This window comes from Pongo pygmaeus, chromosome 7 (assembly GCF_028885625.2).
Source record: "Pongo pygmaeus isolate AG05252 chromosome 7, NHGRI_mPonPyg2-v2.0_pri, whole genome shotgun sequence".
NCBI lineage: Eukaryota > Metazoa > Chordata > Mammalia > Primates > Hominidae > Pongo > Pongo pygmaeus.
This window is the reverse complement of record NC_072380.2, coordinates 112,401,304-112,426,253: the sequence shown is the minus strand read 5'-3', so window position 1 is coordinate 112,426,253 and position 24,950 is coordinate 112,401,304. Positions and strand designations below refer to the sequence as shown.

At 38.1% G+C, this 24,950-nt stretch overlaps 1 protein-coding gene across 30 annotated transcripts in view; it reads left to right on the top strand.

Annotated features, from left to right (window-relative positions):
* The window catches only part of RGS22 (regulator of G protein signaling 22), a 160,982-nt gene that overhangs the window by 133,120 nt on the left and 2,912 nt on the right, over window positions 1–24,950 (top strand). For 25 of the 30 annotated variants that reach the window (XM_054497635.2, XM_054497630.2, XM_054497632.2 and 22 more), the window contains 7 exons: window positions 1,553–1,732; window positions 5,825–5,983; window positions 14,555–14,650; window positions 17,008–17,101; window positions 17,219–17,299; window positions 17,544–17,593; window positions 18,796–24,293. In XM_054497635.2, coding sequence (XP_054353610.2) covers window positions 1,553–1,732; window positions 5,825–5,983; window positions 14,555–14,650; window positions 17,008–17,101; window positions 17,219–17,299; window positions 17,544–17,548 — 615 coding nt within the window. In that variant the 3' untranslated portion in view covers window positions 17,549–17,593; window positions 18,796–24,293. Of the gene's footprint in view, window positions 1–1,552; window positions 1,733–5,626; window positions 5,805–5,824; window positions 5,984–14,554; window positions 14,651–17,007; window positions 17,102–17,218; window positions 17,300–17,543; window positions 17,594–18,795; window positions 24,294–24,950 lie in introns of those variants that run through there. The other 5 variants (XR_008504061.2, XR_010127331.1, XM_054497623.2 and 2 more) reach the window with 3 other exon arrangements.

The following is a 24,950-nucleotide window of genomic DNA, read 5'->3' as shown; positions in this document are numbered from 1 at the left end:
AAATGATAGTCCTACACCTGTCACTTTAAAACTAGCTCATTTTGGGCAAAGGACATGAACAGATACTTCTCAAAAGGTATATAAATGGCCAAGAAACATGAAGAAATACTCAGCATCACTAATCATCAGAGAAATGCAAATCAAAACCATAGTGAGATACCATCTCACACCAATCAGAATGGCTATTATTAAACAGTCAGAAAATAACAGCTGCTTGGTGAGGCTGCAGAGAAAATGGGGCACTTACACACTATTGATGGGAATGTGAATTAGTCCAGCCACTGTGGAAAGCAGTCTGGAGATTTCTCAAAGAAATTAAAACAGAGCTACCATTTGACCCAGCCATCCCATTACTGGATGTATACCCCAAGGAGAATAAATAATTCTGCCAAAAAGATAAATGTACACATATGTTCATCACTGCACTATTCACAATAGCAAAGACATGGAATCAACCCAGGTGCCCATCAGTAGTAGATTGGATAAAGAAAATGTGGTACATATACACCATGGAATACTACATAGCCATAAAAAATGAAATCATGTCATTTGCAGCAGTGTGGGTGGAGCTGGAGGCCATTATCCTAAGAGAATTAATGCAGGAAAAGAAAACCAAAAACCACATGTTCTCACTTATAAGTGGGAGCTCAACATTGGGCACACATGGACATAAATATGGGAATAATAGACACTGCTGACTACTAGAACAGGTAGTGAGGGGAGGGTGGGTTGAAAACCTACCTGTTGGGTACTACGCTCACTACCTAAGTGACAGAATCTGTACCCCAAACCTCAGCATCACGCAATATTCCTGTATAACAAACTTGCACAGGTACCCCCTGTGTCTAAAATAAATGTTGACAGTTTTTTAAATGGCTCATTTTAATGTATGATCATTAATTTTAGGTTATCTGTAAAGAGGATAATACGATAGGGTAACTACACAACATAGATAATAAAAAATATAGAATGGCACACCTGTTGACAACCAGCATGCCCACTACCTTTTTGAGCCTAAATCACCTTGGCGTAGAGGCAGGACTGGACGGGAAAGCTTTTATATCCACCTGTAGGCAGAGTTAGGTGCCTATTCTCAATGTTCTCCTAGGATACTATGTATACCTCTATCATAACATTTATTAACTATCCAAAATTGGAGCAACATGTTCTCACACTTCTCCTCCAGTGGAGATTGAACCTTAAAAGGGTAGGGGCTGTGTCTTGAGGCTGAGCTCAGTGTCTGGTGTATAACAGGCCCTCATTATATGGTTGAGTCAAAGTAGATACTAATGTCATTCCTTTGCCTAGAGGAATAAGTGATCAGGATTATATGAAATCTGTATTTATGTAATGTAGATATATCAAAGTCTTAGGTTCCTCAAATCCAAGAGAAAGAAAATCTATAATTTTTTAAAGACAGCTTTGAAATATCCCACTGCTTTCTTGACCTAAAGTTGAAATGTGTATATTAATTGAAACATATTGATGCAGTTCTAGTAAGTGTTCTAGTAATGCATTAATTATATACCATTCTGTCTTTCCTTCTGTTGAGGACTTGTGCCATTCTCACTGTGATGAGTCTGTCATCCAGAAGAAGATTACAACTATTATCAACTGCTTTATTAATTCCAGTATTCCACCAGCTTTACAAATTGACATTCCAGTAGAGCAAGCCCAGAAGATTATTGAACACCGGAAGGAGTTAGGACCATATGTATTTAGAGAGGCACAGGTAAGAGATCAGGGCATGTGGCTAAGCATATTTTAAAATAGGTTGACAATCCTTTTAAAGATAGATATCCTTTTGGGCCAGGCGTGGTGGCTCATGCCTGTAATCCCAGCACTTTGGGAGGCTGAGGCAGGCAGATTGTTTGAGCTCAGGAGTTTGAGACCAGCCTGGGCAACATAGCAAAACCCCGTCTCTTAAAAAAAAAAACAAACTAAAAAAAAGTAAATAAAAATTAAAAAGATAGATATCCTTTTAAAGCTTGTACTTTATTCATATTTGACAAGGTTCCAGTCCTCCCAATACTGGGACTTATTCTATTTAATTTAAATAATCTTTGCGTATGCAACTGAAATGTAAAAAGCTAGTAACTTAAATGCAATTTTTTTCGTGATCATATACAGTAAATAAAATTAAATATTACCTTTTGGCTTTCCATGGTTACCATTTTTGTTTTTAACTTGTTAAACTCCAGCTAATTCCTCCTTTCTTTTCCACCATTCATATTTCCTTTTAAAATATCTGCTACCACAAAAATGTGTAAAATATGTGTGTCCCAAGATTTGTGTATTTTTAAAGATTGGAATATTCACATAGCTCATAAAATAAGTGAGAGGAGATTTAAGTACTCTACCAACATAAAGTATACAAACTCATGAAAGGAAAATTGTTCCTGTTAACCTGCTCAAGTTACTTCTTTTTAAGATAAATAATAGAAAACAGTGACTTGGTGAATATAATTTATTTGCATTTTAAAAAGCCTTTTAGTGATGTTGTTCCTAAAAAATGATTAAGAAAAATAAATTATAATAGGGGTAATAGGGAAGGCCATGTCATGAATGAAGTGATATGAAACAGAGATTTAGGGTATTATTGCCCTTGAGCATGGAAAAAGTCGATTATTCTTAGATTCATTTGTGAGCCAGCTGTGTTCTAAGTCCTCTAAGGAACTAAAAGTGGACTCACAATCCAAATTATGCATTAAAATAGGCAGAAATATAGAGGAATGATTGAGGATGTGCTATAGAGAAACATGGTGTCAGAATGGTAACATCTGTTAATGAAAAGATCTTAGAGATAGCTTAGCCTATCCTGGGTTTCCTAGTAACCAGGCCAGGACTTACCCATCGATATCAAAGGCCTTGAGTCTGACGGTAAATGTCTGGAGCTGCCAATACCGTTCAGTTCTGGTATACTCTTCGGGGATTATAACCAAAGAATTTTACTGGAGTCCTCTAGCCTATGACTTCTACCTGATTTTCTAAAAGGGAGTCCTAGATATATCTTAAATATGGACGTTAGAGCATCTGAAAATAAATAATCTTTATTTAGGGGCCTCATCACACTGAATCTGTTGTTATTCCTGTTTTCCCAAGGAAGTTTAGAGAATGGCATTGCCTCCTACCCTAGGATACAAGCCACAGATCTGGTTGGCCATCTCCATGTCTTCCCTCTATTTCATTTCCTTACCTCCGTATCTAATCCGTTCCTAAAACTTACCTAGTTGTCTCCTCGTTATCTGTCATTCTATCCACACCTCCACTCAACTACCTCACTTTAGATCTGCAACATGACTCATAACGTATTACAGAAACTCCCTGCCTCTGGGTTCTCTCCAAACCATCCAACTCAGGGCAGACAGAGCAATCCTTTTTTAACGTATATCTGATCATGTCACTTCTCTGCTTAAAATATTTCTTTTTTTTTATTTCTTCTTTTTTTAAATTTTTAAGAGTATAAAGTAGTTTTTTTTCTTTTTATTATTATTATTATTATTATTATTGTTATTATACTTTAGGCTCTATGGTACATGTGCGCAATGTGCAGGTAAGTTACATATGTATACATGTGCCATGCTGGTGCACTGCACCCACCAACTCGTCATATTGGAAATCATCATTCTCAGTAAACTATCGCAAGAACAAAATATTTCAATTCCGGCCGAGCACACTGGCTCACACCTGTAAGTAATCCCAGCGCTTTGGGAGGCCAAGGCAGGAGAATTGCTTAAGGCCAGGAGTTCAAGACCAGCCTGGGCAATATAGTGAGATCCTGTCTCTACAAATAATCATTTTAAAAATATTTCAGATACTTCCCACTGCCCTCAGAATGAAGTCTATACTCCTAGATATCTCTCTAGCTACATCTTTTACCACTCCCTGCTGTCTCTGCCCTAGTCTAATTGAACTAATTGTAGTTTCATAAGTGGCCCTTACTGCTTTCTCTCCTGAGCTTTTTGCAGTATCATCTTCTCTCCCTTGTTTTTACCTCTGTCGTAACACTTACCACACTAAATTGAAAGTGATTATTCTCATGTCTGACTTTCCCATTAGACTGTAACCTCTTTGAGGGCAGGGAATGGTTCTTATTTATCTTTGCAGTCCAAATGCCAGGCATAGAGAAGGCATTTTTTGGACACATAAATGAATGATGTGAGAAGAAATATATCATGACAGAAAGGAGTAAGATCAAATTGGAAATGAGAGCAAAGTTGAGCAGAAGGGCTGAATAGTAAATTTAAAACTGCTGACAGTTTTAGCATTGTATCAGTGTAGCCTCTGTCTGTCCCTCACTCCCACTCCCAATAGCCTCAAAGTTTGCATCACTCAGCCAAATTTTCACTGGCCCCTTTTGCTCATACTAAAGCCATTATTTATCTACTGGCAGTGAGTAAAGTAGCTCTATATTTATTAAAACATTTTCTTACCCACAATTTGGTTATCTTTAAGATTAGAGAGGTACAGGGTAATTTTAATTAACAATATATATTAACCTACAATCTCAATTGCAACTTTTAACAATAGAGTAGTTTTATGCCATCTATTGAAAAATTGTGTCTTAATTGGGTGACTTTTACTTAGAAAGCCTTCTAAATGGAAATATATATATTCAAGAACTGGGACTGACTCAGGTTTTGGAAAGATAACTGAGAAGTATGATTAATAGAGGAGGAGGAGTATTTAAGCTTCAGTTCATAATAAAAACTGCCATGATCCCTTAACATTGGAACAGGGGATTACTTAATTAAATGTATGGCAGGTAAATGTAAATGAAAATGTCTTAAAAGCCTGCATTTCATCAAATAAAGTATCTCTAGATTTTACATTTACACTCCCAAGAGGCTATAGAATTCAATAACAAAACTGTATTTTAAAAGGAGTGAATAATTTTAGTATTACTAATAGCATTCATGTATGGAAAAGAGGAGTAATGAAATATGCCATTTCAGGTCTCTGTTGATCACTGCAGCATTTACTTTTTAAAGATTCCTCTTTTCCCCTATGAGTTGGCTTGGAGCCTAATGGGATGGTTCATTTTTTTCCAGGGTATTAGGTAAAGGCCATTCCTAGCAATAAGATGTTGGACTTGATCTTATGTGGCAAGTCCTACCTTCTTGGAAGTAATGTATGCCTCTGGAACTAATGGAAAAACTTGGCATGAGAATTAGAGCAACTATTCTTATCTCTATAAATATCACAATTAATCACTTAAAGTGTCCTTATAGAAAGCATTTGTCCAGGATACCATTCTGCTTTTTAAATGTTACTTTTCTTGCTCTCACATAAAAGTAAGAGATTATATCATTTAAAATTTACTCAAGATTTATTCTTAGATCTGCAGCTTTGTTTAAGAGCTTTTCCAGAGGCAAAATGGTATTTCCTTTCTCTAAAAGAAAGAAAAGAGGGAGGAGGGAGTTTCCTTGATGAACTGGATATTTGGAATACTTGCATAAAACAGCAGAGTGTATGGCAGATCAACTAGTATATGTTTTAAAAGAAAACATAAATTTCTTATTTTAAAAGACCTAATGGATTCTTTATTAATACAATCAATTGGTTAGGGAAACATAAAGAATAAAGTGACTTTTAAGTGTATTTAGTGTATTTTTTTTTTTTAAAGAAAGACTTCTCATTGGTAATAAAAACCATTGATGATAAGCATGTGCTGAGCAAAACTATACCAAGATGTCCGGAGACAATAAGTTGGAGCAAACATGGTATATATTAAAGATAGAATAGTTAATCTGTTATTATGGTGAATAGAGTTTAAATTGGTACCTTTGTATAAAATTGTAATCTGAGACTTTTTTTTATACAGATGACAATTTTTGGGGTTCTGTTTAAATTCTGGCCTCAGTTCTGTGAGTTTAGGAAGAATTTAACAGATGAAAATATTATGAGTGTTTTAGAAAGAAGACAAGAATATAATAAACAGAAAAAAAAATTGGCAGTCCTAGAAGACGAAAAATCTGGAAAGGTGAGACAAGACTCATTTTGGGTTTTATCAGACTTTTAAAAGGTATGTGATATGTGTGAATTATAGAATAATTTTGTCTGGGGATATATATAGAGAAGTTATGGAATACAGATATTAGTGGATTTTAAGCCTTCAGTCAGAGGCTTCAGACTTTTGGAATTCCTCTAAATTCATTTCAAATGTCATCTCTTCTAAGTGAAGACTTCCTTGACTCTCTGTGGCAACGCAAGCAACTTGCGTCTGCTGCAATAACGTTCCTCCACCTTGTAGAGCATGCTTTATATAGTCTTGTGATTAAGTTTTTACGTCTGTCATCTTCACTGGACTAAGATCCTCAATGATAGTATCTGCCTTATCCATGTTTTATAAGCACTTACACTAGTGTCCAGCACATGCTTAATTATTAATGTTGTTTATTGAATAAATCAGGAAATGAATGAACAAATATTATGTACTGGCTGGGGCAACATTTTCAATATTAAAATTACAGAATGGGCCAGGTACGGTGCCTCACGCCTGTAATCCCAGCACTTTGGGAGGCCAAGATGGGCGGATTGCCTGAGCTCAGGAGTTCGCAGCCAGCCTGGGCAACACAGTGAAACCCCGTCTCTACTAAAATACAAAAAAAAAAAAAAATTAACCGGGCATGGCGACGTGCGCCTGTAGCCCCAGCTACTTGGGAGGCTGAGGCAGGAGATTTGCTTGAACTCTGGAGGCAGAGGTTGCAGTGAGCCAAGATTATGCCACTGCACTCCAGCCTGGGTGACAGAGTGAGATTCCGTCTAAAAAAAAAAAAAGAAAAATTACAGAATGATACATTGTGAAATATGTAAACAAGTCACAAACTGGCTAGCCTCTGTATTTGTCTACTATCTGTCCATTCATTCATTCATTCATTGGTCTCTTTCTCTCCTTATATTTATGTTTTAATTAAGAAGGGGTAATTGCTCCCAAATAACATGTTTCATCTTATTTATAAGCTTATGCCTATTTCATTTTTAAAAATAAATGTAATATAATGAACATTCACAAAAGTAATATAATGAACATTCACGTTTATTTGTGCAGGCCAAAATAAACACTTTTAACATTTTGCCTTATTTTTCTTTTTCCCATTAGAAATAAAACATTGCAAATAGAGTAAGATCTAGTAACCTCAGCCCTGAGTTCTATAACCCTCCCTATACCTAGAAGCAGTCATTAAGTTTGGGATATATTTGTCCAGCTCTTTTTAAAGACAGTATTTCGGCCGGGCATGGTAGCTCATGCCTGTAATCCCAGCACTTTGGGAGGCCGAGGCGGGTGGATCACGAAGTCAGGAGATCGAGACCATCCTGGCTAACACGGTGAAACCCCGTCTCTATTAAAAATACAAAAAATTAGCCAGGCGTGGTGGCACGCGCCTGTAGTCCCAGCTACTTGGGAGGCTGAGGCAGGAGAATGGCGTGAACCTGGGAGGCGGAGCTTGCAGTGAGCCGAGATCACGCCACTGCACTCCAGCCTGGGCGACAGAGCCAGACTCCGTCTCAAAAACAAACAAACAAACAAAAGACAGTGTTTCATGCATGTGGATGCATTCATAAACAATACAAAGTACTATTTTTTATGTTTTTTAACTTACATAAATGGTATCATATTGTATTAGTCTGCTTAGTCTGCCATAAAAAGCATGTTCATTCTTTTTATTTTATTTCTTGAGATGGAGTCTCGCTGTGTCACCCAGGCTGGAGTGCAGTGGTGCAATCTCAGCTCGTTGCAACCTCTGCTTCCCAGGTGGAAGTGATTCTTGTGCCTCAGCCTCCTGAGTAGCTGGGACTACAGGCACACGCCACCATGCCAGGCTAATTTTTGTATTTTTAGTAGAGACAGGGTTTCACCATGTTGGCCATGCTGGTCGCGAACTCTTGACCTCCAGTGATCCACCCACCTCAGCCTCCCAAAGTGCTTGGATTACAGGTTTGAGCCACGGCACCTGGCCATGTTCATTCTTTTTAATCAGCAAATACACTTCTAGAAATTTATTCTAAAGGAGAGAATCAGCTGGGTGTGGTAGCTCCCACCTGTAATCCCAGCACTTTGGCAAGCCAGGGAAGGAGGATCGCTTGAGCCCAGGGGTTGGAGACCAGCCTGGGCAACATAGCAAGACCTCATCTCTACAAATAATTTAAAAATAAATAAATAAATAAGAGAATCATAAACATGCACAAAGATGTATATACACAGCATCACTTATAATAGTAAAAAGTTGAAAATGACCCAAATTTCTTTTTTTTTGGTCATCTAATTATTTTAATGGCAATATACACTATCATCTGGATATAAAAAGTCAAGGACAAGTTCATCCTATGAAATGCTAGGCCTTGGGTCTTCTCAAATTTGTGCCACACTGGCAAAATATCTTGTCCTTTACAGAGTATAGCATAACCCTAGCCAGCTACACAGGAAATTGAGAAATAAAATACAGGATTTCCATTATTAAAGCAAGAGTGAACTGTGTTGTTGATAATATCACCAGGTTAATTCAGGATTATTAGTAATAAGAAAATAATAGGTACTTTTAAAATTCTGTCACCACTGCAAACAGATTTATCAGATTCCGGTTCAACAACATAGAAAAATCTTAATATTACAAGTTTCTAATCTAATGCCAATATATTATTATTATTATTTTATTAATACCATCTATGCATAGTGACTACATTTTAATGTCTTTTCTTTGGGGCTTTTTTTTTTTTGAGATGGTGTCTTGCTCTATTGCCCAGGCTAGACTGCCGTGGCGTGATCTTGGCTCACTGCAACTTCCACCTCCCATGATCAAGCAATTCTTCTGCCTCAGCCTCCGGAGTAGCTGGGATTACAGGTGCATGCCACCATGCCTGGCTAATTTTTGTGTTTTTTGTAGAGGCAGGGTTTCACCATGTTGGCCAGGCATCTCAAACTCTTGACCTCAAGTAATCCGCCCACCTTGGCCTCCCAAAGTGCTGGAATTACAGGTGTGAGCCACTGTGCCAGGCCTTTAAGACTTTTTTTAGTGCATAGGGTTTTATTTTTGTTTTACATAATTATATCCACTTTTTTTTTTTTTTTTTTTTTTTGACAGGGTCTTGCTCTGTCATCCAGGCTGGAGTGCAGTGGCATGATCTCAGCTCACTGCAACCTCTGCCTCTCAGGTTCAAGCAATTCTCCTGCCTCAGACTCCCAAGTAACTGAGATTACAGGCACCTGTTGCCACACCTGGCTAATTTTTGTATTTTTAGTAGAGATGGGGTTTCACCATGTTGGCCAGGCTGGTCTCGAACTCCTGACCTCAAGTGATCCACCCGCCTCGGCCTCCCAAAGTGTTGGGATTACAGGCATGAGCCACTGCATCTGGCCTTATATCCATTTGTTATATGCAGTTTTAATCCTTTTTTTCTCATTACTATTGTATCATAAACATTGTCTACATTAAACATTCTTTGTGAGCGTAGCATTTTATGACTAGAAAATGTTCCATGGAAGGGTTATGGCCATGGGTTATTTAACCAAACATTTAAATCTAAACATTTCTATCTCACTGTTGCTTATGCTGTTGTAATATTGGTCTTGTTGGATAAAATCACCCCTCCCCAACCCCAGCCCATCACCAAAGTTTTGGGTTGCTTCATGAAACTATACATTTAAATGTGTAATTGACTGCTGAAAGGGTATAGTTCTTTTAATTGTGATGTTAGGGTGTCGATTTTAGATGTTTCCCATTTTCTGATGTGGGGATTTAGTGCTGTAAATTTCCCTCTTAACACTGCTTTAGCTGTGTCCCTGAGATTCTGGTACATTGTGTCTTTGTTCTCATTGGTTTCAAAGAACTTATTTATTTCTGCCTTAATTTTGTTATTTACCCAATAGTCATTCAGGAGCAGGTTGTTCAGTTTCCATGTAGTTGTGCAGTTTCAAATGAGTTTCTTAATCCTGAGTTCTAATTTGATTGTACTGTGGTCCGAGAGACTGTTCGTTATGATTTCTGTTATTTTGCATTTGCTGAGGAGTGTTTTACTTCCAATTATGTTGTTGATTTTAGAATAAGTGCTACCTGATGCTGAGAAGAATGTATATTCTGTTGATTTGGGGTGGAGAGTTCTGTAGATGTCTATTAGGTCCACTTGGTCCAGAGTGGAGTTCAATCCTGAATATCCTTGTTAATTTTCTGTCTTATTGATCTGTCTAATATTGACAGGGAGGTGTTAAAGTCTCCCAGTATTATTGTATGGGAGTCTAAGTCTCTTTGTAGGTCTCTAAGAACTTGCTTTATGAATCTCCTGTATTGGGTGCACATATATTTAGGATATTTAGGATAGTTAGCTCTTCTTGTTGCATTGATCCCTTTACCATTATGTAATGCCCTTCTTTGTCTTTTTTGATCTTTGTTGGTTTAAAGTCTGTTTTATCAGAGACTAGGATTGCAACCCCTGCTTTTTTTTTTTGCTTTCCATTTGCTTGGTAAATATTCCTCCATTTGTTTATTTTGAGCCTATGCACATGAGATGGGTCTCCTGGATACAGCACACCGATGGGTCTTGACTCTTTATCCAATTTGCCAGTTTGTGTCTTTTAATTGGGGCATTTAGCCTATTTACATAAGGTTAATATTGTTACGTGTGATTTTGATCCTGTCATCATGATGCTAGCTGATTATTTTGCACATTACTTGATGCAGTTTCTTCCTAGTGTCATTGGTCTATTTTGGTATGTTTTTGTAGTGGCTGTTGCCAGTTTTTCCTTTCCATATTTAGTGCTTCCTTCAGGAGCTCCTGTAAGGCAAGCCTGGTGATGACACAATCCCTCAGCATTTGCTTGTGTGTAAAGGATTATTTCTTCTTCACTTATGAAGCTTAGTTTGGTTGGATATGAAATTGTGAGTTGAAAATTCTTTTCTTTAAGGTTGTTGAATATTGGCCCCCACTCTCTCCTGGCTTACCCTATGGGGTTTCTGCCGAGAGATCCGCTGTTAGTCTGATGGGCTTCCCTTTATAGGTAACCTGACCTTTGTCTCTGGCTGCCCCTAACATTTTTTCCTTCATTTCAACCTTGGAGAATCTGATGATTATGTATCTTAGGGTTGCTCTTCTCGAGGAGTATCTTAGTGGCGTTCTCTGTATTTCCTGAATTTGAATGTTGGCCTGTCTTGCTAGGTTGGGGAAGTTCTCCTGGATAATATCTTGAAGTGTGTTTTCCAACTTGGTTCCATTCTCCCCACCACTTTCAGGTACACCAATCAATTGTAGGTTTGGTCTTCTCACATTGTCCCATATTTCTTGGAGGCTTTGTTCATTCCTTTTCATTCTTTTTCTCTAATCTTGTCTTCACGAGTTTTCATTAAGTTGATCTTCAATCTCTGATATCCTTTCTTCCACTTGATCAGTCTAGCTATTGATATTTGTGTATGCTTCACGAAGTTCTTGTGCCGTGTTTTTCAGCTCCATTAGGTCATTCATGTTCTTCTTTAAACTGGTATTCTAGTTAGCAGTTGCTGTAACCTTTTGTCAAGGTTCTTAGCTTCCTTGCATTGGGTTAGAAGATCCTCCTTTAACTCAGAAGAGTTTGTTATTACCCACCTTCTGAAGCCTATTTCTGTCAATTCATCAAACTCATTCTTCATCCAGTTTTGTGCCCTTGCTGTAGAGGAGCTGCAATCCTTTGGAGGAGAAGAGGCATTCTGATTTTTGGAATTTTCAGCCTTTTTGTGCTGGTTTTTCTGCATCTTCATGGATTTATCTACTTTTCATCTTTGATGCTGATGGCCTTTTGATGGAGTTTTTCTGTGGGTGCCCTTTTTGTTGATGTTGATGTTATTGCTTTCTGTTTGTTAGTTTTACTTCAACAGTCAGGCCCCTCTTCTGCAGGTCTGCTGGAGTTTGCTGGAGGTCCACTCCAGACCCTGTTTGCCTGGGTTATCACTGGCAGAGGCTGCAGAACAGCAAAGATTGCTGCCTGCTCCTTCCTCTGGAAGCTTTGTCTCAGAGGGGCACTCGCCTGATGCCACTTGGATCTCTCCTGTATGAAGTGTCTGTCGACCCCTGCTGGGAGGTACCTCCAGTCAGGAAGCACTGGGGTCAGGGACCCACTTGAGAAGGCAGTCTGTCCCTTAGCAGAGCTCGAGAACTGTGCTGGGAGATCTTTTGCTCTCTTCAGAGCTGGCAGGCAGGAATGTTTAAGTCTGCTGAAGCTGCACCCACAGCCACCCTGTCCCCCAGGTGCTCTGTCCCAGGGAGTTGGGAGTTTGATCTATAAGCCCCTGACTGGGGCTGCTGGCTGTCTTTCAGAGATGCTCTGCCCAGTGAGGAGGAATCTAGAGAGGCAGTCTGGCCACAGCTGCTTTGCCACACTGCAGTGAGTTCCACCCCATTCAAACTTCCCAGAGGTTTCCTTAACACTGTGAGGGGAGAACCGCCTACTCAAGCCTCAGTAATGAAAGACGCCCCTCCCCCTACCAAGCTCGAGTGTCCCAGGTCAACTTCAGACTGCTGTGCTGGCAGTGAGAATTTCAAGCCAGTGGATCTTAGCTTTCTGGGCTACTTGGAGATGGGACCCACTGAGCGAGACCACTTGGCTCCATGGCTTCAGCCCCCTTTCCAGGGGAGTGAATGGTTCTGTCTCGCTGGGGTTCCAGGCTCCACTGGGGTACAAAAAAAGAAAAAAAAACTCCTGGAGCTAGCTCGGTGTCTGCCCAAACAGCTGCCCAGTTTTGTGCTTGAAACCCAGGGCACTGGTGGCATAGGCACCCGAGGGAATCTCCTGGCCTGCAGGTTGTGAAGACCGTGGGAAAAGCATAGTATCTGGGCTGGAGTGCATTGTTCCTCACGGCACAGTCCCTCATGGCTTCCCTTGGCTAGGGGAGAGAGTTCCCCAACCCCTTGCACTTCCTGCGTGAGGCAACACCCCACCCTGCTTCTGCTCATGCTCTGTGGGCTGTACTCGCTGTCTAACCAGTCCCAATGAGATGAACCAGTACCTCAGGAGGAAATTCAGAAATCACCCTCCTTCTGTGTTGGTCTTGCTGGGAGCTGCAGACGGGAGCTGTTCCTATTCAGCCATCTTGCCAGATGAGGTATCTATAATAGTCAAATTCATAGAAACAGAAAGAATAGAGGTTGCCAGGGACTGGGGAGAGAAGGCAGTAAAGAGTTATTATTTAATGGGAACAGAGCTTCTGTTTTGGATAATGAAGTTCTAGAAATGAAAAGTAGTTGGTATAGACTACATGTTTGTGTTCCTCAAAATTCATATGTTGAAACTCTTGTTTTATCATTTTTAAAGACTAATTTGAAAGGCACGAAATGTTCTTATTTTCATGGCTTTAATTAGTAGGGATATTGAAAAAATTGTCCATTTTTGTTAAGCAGTAGCATTTCCTCTTTGGGGAAGTTTCTGTTGTGTCTCTTCTTTACTCATCTGTTGGCTTATTTGTTTTTCTTAAAGATTTGTATTAATTGAAATACAATTATACATGGTTCTTTTTTGTTATAATTACTTCAAATGTGTTTTCCTCTTAAGTTTGGGTAAGTGTTTTTTCTTTTTTTAAGGAAATTTAATTAATTTTTTATTTGTATAGATTTAGGAGTACAAGTGCAGTTGTGTTACATGGGTATGTTGTGTGTGGTAAAGTCTGGCTTTGAAGTATACTCATCACCCAAATAGTGTATGTTGTACCCAACAGGTTGTATTTCATCGTTCACTGGCCTCCCACCCTCCCAACTTTTGGAGTCACCAGTGTCTGTTCCTCTATATGTCTGTGTGTACCCATCATTTAGCTCCCACTTATAAGTGAGAACATGTGGTTTTTGACTTTCTGTTGCTGAGTAAGAAAATGACCTAAATTTCTAATGAGTGTTGTTAATTAAATTATCTATGGTACATCCTTTTTCTAGAATATTATCTGTTGAAAGTGATGATAACATTTATTCATTTTATCATTCAGCAAACCTTTTAGTGCATAAGATCATTCATCCACTGAAAATGGTGACGTAATTTATTAATTTCATCATTCAACAAATATTTGAGTGCATACTATGTGGCAGACACTGTTCTACAGCAGATAAACAATGGTAAAAAATACAAAGGCCCAGCATACATTCCAGCTGTATATTTATTCACATTTTCACAACATATTCTACATGAAAAGGCAGATTTAAAAGGAGCAAATATAGTTAGATTCTATTTGTATAAAATTTATATAATAAAATATAAAGATTAAAATTGTGAATCTATGCATTTTCCCTAGTGAGAAATGTGGATGGATGTTCATGAAAATGTTTATAGTGGTTTTTCTTGGATTCCAGAATTTGGGAATGATTTTTACATTCAGCTTAATCATTTCTCTCATTTATTTTAAAGTATTTTTATATTAGTATGAAATAAGATTAGAGATCAAAGCAGGAGACTCTGTCACATTAGTGATATTGACTTGATGAAACCTCAAGTGCAGCACTCACTATGAAATATTATGTCGTATGATGTTATAACTCCTTAGCCATAAGTTTATATTAACATAGCATTATCTTTTCTGGGGAATAATTTAATTTAATATAATTACAGGATGGAATCAAACAATATGCAAATACTTCAGTGCCTGCTATCAAAACTGCTTTACTCAGTGATTCCTTCCTAGGCCTCCAACCATATGGCCGACAGGTAAGCATGCAAGATGGTGCAGACCTCATTTCCCCGCTAGAGCACTGGATAGTGGAATGCAGTAACTCAGTCATTGTACAGTACTAGAAATGTGTTTGTTTGAAAATAAGCCTACAATTATAATAGTAGGAGAGATTGAAGGGAGTTTCTTTGAGCCTTCAGAGAGCATTAAAATTTCAGCCAATCCCAGATAGTTTAATAAAGAAAAATAACTTCTTGAGATACAGGAGGAAGACTTAAATTGCAGAAGTTGAAGTGATCATCTTGTTGGAAAAGAAAATAAGACAGATACAGTATAATAGAGAGAACAAGATGGAATATATATAGGATGTTGTATTCTTGGGTTAAAAAATGACAGAAGAATGTCAAATGCTTAGTCTCAAATATTTAATTTTTTGAAGTAGTCATAAAATTAACCATACATGACCACCCACCAATACATTATGGTTTCTGTGTTTACATTTACATTTATAACTAGTACATTACTGTTACTTCCCTGAAATTTCATATGTTTAACTTATGTCTATTTTTGATGACTTGTATTGAAAGCATTTGTATCTTAGGGTAATACTAACTCAAGAAACAATCTTTTTGGCATTTAGGAATGTCAAATAAGTTCAGTTACCCAGCTAAGATAACTGGCTAACTATGAAGCTATTATTGAGAGAAGAGAAATATCCAATTTTGTGGAACTGTATACTGAAAGAGATATCTAAAAGCATATGATACCTAGCAAATAATACCATTCATTAGCAAATGACTAGCATTAAATTTTAGAAACACAGTGTGAAAGGGGGAAACATCCAGTTAGAGATATCAGGCTGCTTCTTTTTTTTTTTTTTTTTTTTTTTTTTTTTGAGACAGGGTCTTGCTCTGTCACCCAGGCTGGAGTGCAGTGGTACGATAACTCTTTGCAGGTTAAAGGGTGCAAGGGCTCTTTGTAGCCTCAACTTCCTAGGCTCAAGGAATCCTCCCACTTCAGCCTCCCAAGTAGCTGGGACTACAGGTGCACACCACCATGCCTGGCTAATTTTTTGTATTTTTTATAGAGATGAGGTTTCACCATGTTGCCCAGGCTGGTCTCAAACTCCTGGGCTTGCGCAAACCTCCCACTTTAGCCTTCCAAAGTGCTAGGATTACAGGTGTGAGGTAACAGGCTTCTAATCTTTGTTTTATCACAAGTGAGTATTATCTTGAAACCTGGATATAATCACATAATTTCCTTTGAGCCTCTTACCTTATTGGTTAAAAAGAGAGAGAGAGAAAGGGATGATGATGATGATGGTGGTGATGATGATGCTATCTTGTCATATTCAAGATTTTTGTAGGAAACTAAAAAACTTTTAGAAACCAAAGATATTTTATAAATATAAATGCAGCTTATTATGATTTCTGTTTAAAGTATACATGTTGAATTACTTTAGCAATTTGTAAAGTAATAATACACTGACATTTTGTAAATGTAGATGCCCTATACAGTCGTTCCTCAGTATCCACTGTGGGGTGGTTCCAAGACTACCTGCAGATACCAAAATCTGGAAATGCTCAAGTCCCTGATATAAAACAACATGGTATTTGCATATAACCTATCCACATCCTCCCATATATTTTGAATCATCTCTAGATTACATATATTACCTAAGTATTATGCTATAGCGTAAGTAAATGCTATGTAAATAGTTATACTGTATATTTTATTTGTATTATTTTTTGTTGATTTTTTAAAATATTTTTGATCTGCAATTGGGTTGAATCTGCAGATGCAGAACCTGTGGATGTGAAGGGCTAACTGTATATGCATTTGTTTTAGATAGATTTTGCACATTGAAGAATTATGATGAATCCAAATGCAAAGTTGCTCTCCCCTTAAACTTGATTTACAGTCAAATTGAATATATAAAGATCTTTCCTAAGTACTAAATTTACAATCAAATTGAATATATAAAGATGACTGAATAGCTGTCAAGATATCTATAAAGCTTTTGTTGACATTGATTCACTGAGAAATAGAATATGACCACCCTCACGTTCCCACCCCACCTCCTCCCTGCAAACCAGGGAATTTAAACATTTTGTCAAGGCTATGGAAGAAAATACACTTACTTTATCATAAATATTTGTATGAAAATGGACTAAGGTAGGTTGATAATAATTTGTGGTACCCAGTTAAAAGGTGACCTGGGTATGTTCAGTTGGTAAAAATTCATATTATTATAAACTTGTGATGTGCACTTTTCTTTATGTGTGTTATACTTTAATACAAATTTAAATGAAGAGGCTGATAGAAGACATCTTACCTTCAGTTTATTTCCTAAAGCAAACATTTCAGAATTAACTTTGAAAATTGCTTTTCTTAGCCAACCTGGTGCTACTCAAAGTATATAGAAGCCTTAGAACAGGAGAGAATTCTTCTTAAGATCCAAGAAGAACTAGAAAAAAAGTTGTTTGCAGGTAATTTTTGCTTTTTGCCTACAAGTTTACTTTTTTATCTTTTATCACAGATTAATTTTAGAAGACTTTGCCAATATTTACTTTACTGTTTTTCTTATCTCTTTTATTTTCGTGCAGGCTTGCAACCTCTCACAAATTTTAAGGCTAGTGCTTCAACTATGTCTTTGAAAAAGAATATGTCTGCCCACAGCAGCCAGAGTGAGTTCCCAGTGTAGTCTGTCTTCAGTTCTTTCTTTCTTTTTGTTGGAGTTCGGCCTCTCACTTGGCCATTCAGAATGTACAGGGAGGAAGGGGTGAGGACCAACCCCTCCACCCTGTTCTGCCCCCCAACTTAGGAGAATTTCTCCGTGTGTGTGAGTCCTGCTTCTCTCTGTCTCTGTTCCTCTCCTCTGCTAAGGAGGAAAGACTAACATATATACCTAAAACTTCATGTCTTTTCCAGAGTGACAGCATTCATGTGAGTGTTCACATCCTGCTGCTGATAGGTTCAAGGTACGTGATAGTCTGAATGTTGGTTGGTCCCACACATGTCCTCATAATACACTCATTCATGTACATGCACGCATGCACACACACAGCATACCACACATATAACATGTCCCACTAATAAATCGATGAGGAGGAGAGCCTTGCCTCCCTTTTGAATGGCACAGTCTCCTAAGAAGTAAGGCCTCTGGAGAGTGATCATGTATTGCTTTTATTTACTCCTTGTCTGTTTTCTTCTGTAAAGAACATCTATGGAAGAATGGGCTATAGCTCAGTTTTCCCAAGATTTTCTAAGCTGGGAATATTAGAAGGAACTTAAAATTAAAAAAAAAAAAAGAACTAAAAATTGAGGGCCCTTCTCTCACGCAGATTCTGAGGTGATTATAGTTTTGATTGGATACTAGTGTTAGAGTTTAGCAAAGCCTTACAAAGTAGTCTAGTAGTATAATGTAGTACAATGTGTAATTCATTGACCTAATACTTGAAGAACCCAGTTAAAAGTCCTGTTTCTTTTATCTTTTGCTTGTAGATTAGCTTTTTGGTTTCTTAACATCCTTAGTTTTCTGGTTCTTGGGAGGTTTGATGAGTAGGCCTTAATGTTCTTAGCCTACTCATTTTTTTCCCTTCTAGTTTACCCTAGCCTCTACACTCTTTTGCCCATTTCTCCACCCCTCAGGCCAGCCTCATAGTCCCTCTAACATTTGCTGACACTCCTGCTCACATTTTGATCCTTATGACAACTGTATTAGTCCGTTCTCATGCTGCTATGAAGAAATACCCGAGATTGGGTAATTTATAAAGGAAAGAGGTTTAATTGACTCACAGTTCCATGTGGCTGGGGAAGCCTCAGGAAACTTACAATCATGGCTGAAGGGGAAGCAAACATGTCCTTCTTCAAGAGGCAGCAGGAGAGAGGAGTGCCAAGCAAAAGGGGAAAAAGCCCCTTATAAAACCATCAGATCTCATGAGAACTCACTCACTGTCATGAGAACAGCCTGAGGGTAACCACCCCCGTGATTCAGTTACCTCCCACTGGGTCCCTCCCATGACTTGTGGGAATTATGGGAACTACAAGATGAGATTTGGGTGGGGACACAGCCAAACCATATCAACAACTCTGTATAAGTTTTTTGTTGTTTTGCATTTATATTTGCATTTATATTTTCTATAGATGTTTATATTTTCATCCATTTATTTTTCCTTTGTAGGAATTCTTTAAACCAGATTTTGCTGACATGAGAAGCTCCAGTGATTTGTTTTTTTGAAGGTCTGTATCAGAGCAAGCCTAACATCTAAATAAAGTTTGATTCTGGATTATCCAGGTGGGAAATAAATAAAGAAAATTTGGCTTGTCTTACTCTCGCAGTTTTAAAATTATAGCTATTCTGTACACATGACATACAAGACTATAAGAATTGTTTAATTTATTTAGAATAAAACAACTACTATCTAGGTTTGAAGAACCAAAATGTTTTGCTTATCACAGTCGTTAAGGAAGTATAATGCTATGTTCCTCAAGTCATCTTTCAACAAATATTCGTTGAGCATGTGCTGTATTTGGTTAACAGATGTATTCAGCAGGTGATTAGGGGACAAATATTCCAAGTGGTAAATTGACCCAAAACATAAAAGGAACTATATTATTATTATTACTATTATTATTATTATTATTATTATTATTATTATTATTTGAGATGGAGTCTCACTCTGTCGCCCAGGCTGGAGTACATTAGCATGATCATGGCTCACCACAACCTCTGTCCCCTGGGTTCAAGCGATTCTCCTGCCTCAGTCTCCCGAGGAGCTGGGACTACAGGCTTGTGCCACCACGCCTGGCTAATTTTTGTATTTTAGTAGAGACAGGGTTTTGCCATGTTGGCCAGGCTGGTCTCAGACTCCTGATGTCAAGGGATCTGCCTGCCTTGGCCTCTGAAAGTGCTGGGATTACAGGCATGTGCCACCATGCCCTGCCAGGAACTATATATTAAAGCAGTGGTTCTCAGACTTTAGTGTGCTTAAGACTCACTTGTGACATTTGCTAGCAATGCACATTCCTGAGCCCCCTCCCTGAGTGTCGCATTCAGTAGTTCTTGGGCTGGACCCAGGAATCTCACTCTTTAACAGACACCTGAAGTGATTCTGATGCAATGTTCCATAAACTACTATTTGAAATAAACTGTTAGGGTAGCAAGAAAAGAGTGTCAAAAGGTAAAATCCACCTTATTAACTGGAACTATACTTGTGGCAAAGAGAACCCAGACATATACCCTCCTATGCTTTTCCTGGAGGAAAAGGAGAGTGTGTAAGAAATGATCTGGGAGAATCATCTGGGGGCCTCATGACTCAAGAGAGCTCTGAGGATATGACCTAGATCACCAGATTGGAAGCACTGGACTTCCAGTTTTGTATAATCCCAGAAAGCATTTTCAAAGTAGAAACTGCCACTCCAGATTCTCTGAAGAGTTAGATATTTTAAATGGGTAAACTATTAGGAGATCTACTTCAGAGATCATTTTTTCTTCTAAAGCAGTGGGTTTTCAATAGTTCGTTGTTTTTTTTTTTCTGATCATGGGAACCCTGTAGTTTCCTGTGCTCCTACAGTGCCACATACCCTGTGGTGTAGTGGCCATGAAGTTTCCTTTTCTTCTGACTTCTGCTCTTGTGCTGCCTTCTCTGGTTTTAATTGAGCATTTTATGTGATTCCATTTTTTCTCCTCTCTTAGCATATCAATTATACTTTTTAAATTTTTCTTATTCATTGCCCTAGAGTTTGCAATATATATTTACTACTAATAAAAGTCCACCTTCAAATGACATGATAGTGCTTCATGAGTAGTGCAAGTACCTTATAACAGAGTGTTCCCAATCCCTCCCTCCTCTCCCTTATCACAATGTTGTCATTCATTTCTCTTATCCATAAGCTATACTCACTAAACACATTGTTGCTATCACCATTTTGAACAAACTGTTATCTGTTAAATCAGTTAAGAATGAAAAAAAAAACATTATTTTACCTTTTTCCTTTATTCCTTCTCTGATGCTTTTTCTTTCTTTTTATAGGTCTGCGTTTCTGACCTATATAATTTTCCTTCTCTCTGAAGAACTACTTTTAACATTCCTTGCAAGGCAGGTCTACTGGAAACAAATTCCTTTGATTTTGTTTGCCTTAAAAGTCTTTATTTCTCCTTTACTTTTAAATGATAATTTCATAGAATACAGAATTCTAGGTTAGTGGGGTTTTTTTTTTTCCTTTTAACACTTAAAATAATTCACTCTACTCTCCTCTTGCTTGCATGGTTTCTGAAGATGAGTCAGGTGTAATTCTTATCTTTGCTCCTCTATAGGTAATTGTTTCCACTGCTACCCTCTGGCTTCTTTGAAGATTTTCTCTTTGTCTTTGGTTTTCTGCAGACACAAATATGCTATTCCTAGGTATAGATTTTTTTGGCATTATCCTACTTGGTGTTCTCAAAATTTCCTGGATCTATGGTTTGATATCTATCATTAATTTTGGAAAATCCTTAGTCATTATTACTTCAAATATTTCTTCTCTTCCTTTCTCTCTTTCTTTTCCTTCTGGTATTCCTATTATATATATTTACCCCTTTTTTTGTCCCACAGTTCTTGGATATTCTGTTCTGTCTTCTTCATTCTATTTTCTCTTTGCATTTCAGTTCTAGAAGTTTCTATTGATCTCTCTTCAAGTGCAGTGATTCTTTCCTTAGCTGTATGTAGTCTGTTGATGACCCCATCAATAGCATTCTTCATTTACATTACAGTGTTTTTTACTTCTAGCATTTCCATTTGATTTTTTTCTTAGACTTTCCCTTTCTGTGCTTACACTGCCCATCTGTTCTTGTATGTTATCTAATTTTTAAATTAGAGCTTATAGCATATTAATCGTACTCATTTTAACTTTCCGATCTGATAATTCCAACATCTCTGTCTTATCTGAGTCTGGTTCTGATGCTTGCTTTGTCTCTTCCAACTGTTTTTTGCCTTTTTGCATGCCTTGTAATTTCTTCTTGGAAGCAAGATATGATGTATTAGATAAATGGAAATGAGGTCAATAGGTCTTTAGTGTAAAATTTCATGTTTTTCTGGCTGGGAGTTAGGCTGTATTTACTGTTTGCTGTAGCTGTGGCATTAGAGGCTGAAATTTCCTCTATGCCTTTGTTTTTCTCTCTCCTGTTGTTTTGGGCTTTTCGTGAGACTCCTTGACACAGTGCCTGAGACTTGAAGTTCTCTTAGCTAAAATCTCTGTTATTATACAGACCTATTGATGTCGTGGGTAGGGCGGGAGGAGGGGAAAGCATTTTATAGTCCCATGATTAGGTTCTCAGTGTTTTATTGAAACTAAGTTGGGTATTTATTTCTCTTCCCCCAGGTTGTTAGGGCTTTGGTAAAACCCCCTTCTGTTAGGTTCTGGTAAAATAGTTTCCCTTGAGGCAGGGCTTGCTAAGAATAGAAAACTCTTGGTGTGTTTCAAAATGGTGACTTTACTCCTCCCCCTACCAGAGCAGATGGGGTTTTTCTCTGGTCTTCACAGGAGAACCTGATGGGCCTCATGTAAAACTCAAGAAAGTGTGGGTGCGCCCCTAAGACTGGACCTCCTCAGAGTATTTAATTCTCAAGTTAGTTGACACTAAACCTCCAGAAATTTGTTAATTACAGTTTCAAGTATTCTTCCAGATAGTGGCTGCAGCTTCAGGCTTCTGCTCCCACTAAGCTGTGATTGTCTGTATCTGCCTGTCTATCTCTCCAGTTTTAGTGGCTGCCGTTTGCTCTATTACCATAATTCTTTGATGGTTCCAAGAAGAGTTGTTGATTTTCAGTTTCTTCAGCATTTTTTCTTGTTGTGAAGATGGTAATGATGACCTCCACATTCTTTACTTGGGCCCTGAAGTTTGATACCTCTATTTTTAAAGTATTTTGTAGTCAGTTTTGTGCTTAAGATAAAATTAAGAGGCCAGGCATTGTGGCTTATGCCTATAATCCCAGTGCTTTGTGGGGCTAAGACAGGAGGATTGCCTGAAGCTAGGAGTTTAAGACCAGCCTGGACAACATAGTAAGAACCTATATCTACAAAAAAATAAAAATATTAGCTGGGTGTGGTGGTGCATGTGTGTAGTCCCAGCTACTTGAGAGGCTGAGGCAGGAGACTCACTTGAGCCCAGGAGTTTGAGGTTACAGTGAACTACAATCATGCCACTGCCCACCAGCCTGGGTGACAGAGCGAGACCCTGTCTCCAAAAAAAAGAAAAAAAGGTTAATTTAGTAATTAAAAGTTTTGTGTTATATATGCATATTAAATTAATGGTAATTTTGTATTATAAGTATTTACATATTCCTTTTTAGCCTACCCTGAAAGCATCCCACAGCATGGGCTTATCCTAGTTTTTGCCACCAGAGGCAATTTCCTTATATTAATGTGCCCATGAAGTATCATCTGTAGTTCTACCAGTTTTTCTTAACATTTCTTCAACGCATCTCCTCCTTTTTCCCCTTCATTATTGGATGACTGTCTTATTCCAGAGCCTTATTACCTTGGATATGGGTCCTAATTAGTATCTCTTTCTCCTGCCTGGCCACTTTACAACCATCCTGAGTGATCTTTCTAAAATGTAAACCTTATGAAATTCCCTTCTCTAAATACTTCATTGAGATGATTGGTAAACCTGTTATTAGTAAAATAGAAGTTCTTTATTTGGCAAGATATACATATAAGGCCCCCCTATTGAGAGGTGAAGCCAGCTGGACTTCCTGGGTTGAGTGGGGACTTGGAGAACTTTTCTGTCTAGCTAAAGGATTGTAAATGCACCAATCAGCACTCTGTAAAAATGTACCAATCAGCGCTCTGTGTCTAGCTAAAGGATTGTCAACGCACCAATCAGCACTCTGTAAAAACGCACCAATCAGCGCTTTGTGTCTAGCTAAAGGATTGTAAACGCACCAATCAGCACTCTGTAAAATGGACCAATCAGCACTCTGTAAAATGGACCAATCAGCTCTCTGTAAAATGGACCAATCAGCAGGATGTGGGCAGGACCAAATAAGGGAATAAAAGCTGGTCATCCGAGCCAGCAGTGGCAACCCTCTCGGGTCCCCTTCCGTGCCGTGGAAGGTTTGTTCTTTCACTCTTCACAACAAATGTTACTGCTGCTCACTCTTTGAGTCCACACTACCTTTATGAGCTGTAACACTCACCACGAGGGTCTATACCTTCATTCCTAAGTCAGCGAGACCACAAACCCACCAGGAGGAACAAACAACTCCTGCCACCTTTAAGAGCTATAACACTCACTGCAAAGGTCTGCAGCTTCACTCCTGAAGTCAGCAAGACCACGAACCCACCAGAAGGAAGAAACTCTGGACACATATGAACATCTGAAGGAACAAACTCCAGACATACCATCTTTAAGAAATGTAACACCGTAAGTGTCCGCGGCTTGATTCTTGAAGTCAGCAAGACCAAGAACCCACCAGAAGGAACCAATTCCGGACACACTATCTTCTGAGACAAACATTCAGATCAGGCATTTGTTCTTCTGGGAAGCTGTCTTTGGTATTCTTCCCTTACTACAGATGCCCCAAATAACTACAGAAGTTATCCTCTTCTGTTCTATCACTGTCTTGTTCACTGTTCTGTAATATAGTGTTAGTCACAATGATTGTAATTTTTAAATTATATGTGTGTATACCCTAATACTGTTGTTATTTGGCTTTCCATTCCATCACCTTATATAGAACATTTTAAAAATAGATGTATGTTAAATATTTGTCGAAAAAGATGAAGGAAATAGCTCCACTATAAAATTCCAGCAAGGTAGAAATCACTGCTCATCTAAGAAAGTTCAATGTAATGCTATTCATAAAAATGTACCATTAGTAGTCTTTATAATTATAAATATATAGTAATACGGAATTTTATGTGAAGTGTAAAACTTTTGTCCTATCTACATTATTTTTCATATCTGTGAAAATATACCTATGTGTTTGTCATGTCTCTCAGATAATAAATTAATGCTTATTAAGTCACATTAAATCACTTTAGGCTGGCATTTCTCAATCTCAGCACTAGTGACATTTTTGGCCAGATAACTATTTATTGTGGAGGGCTGTGCTGTGCATTGTAGGATGTTTAACAATGTCCCCGACCTCTTACCCATTATGTCAGTAGCACCTCTTCATATGTGGCAACTCAAAATATATTTAGATATTTTGCTATATCATCCCTAGTTGAAAACCACTGCTTTGGACTTTTGGACATTTTTATGTTGTATTTTTTGAAATCTCTGATGACAATGGAACCTTTAAATTCTAATTCTATAGCATATACTTTTAAAAGTATCATACCTGCTAG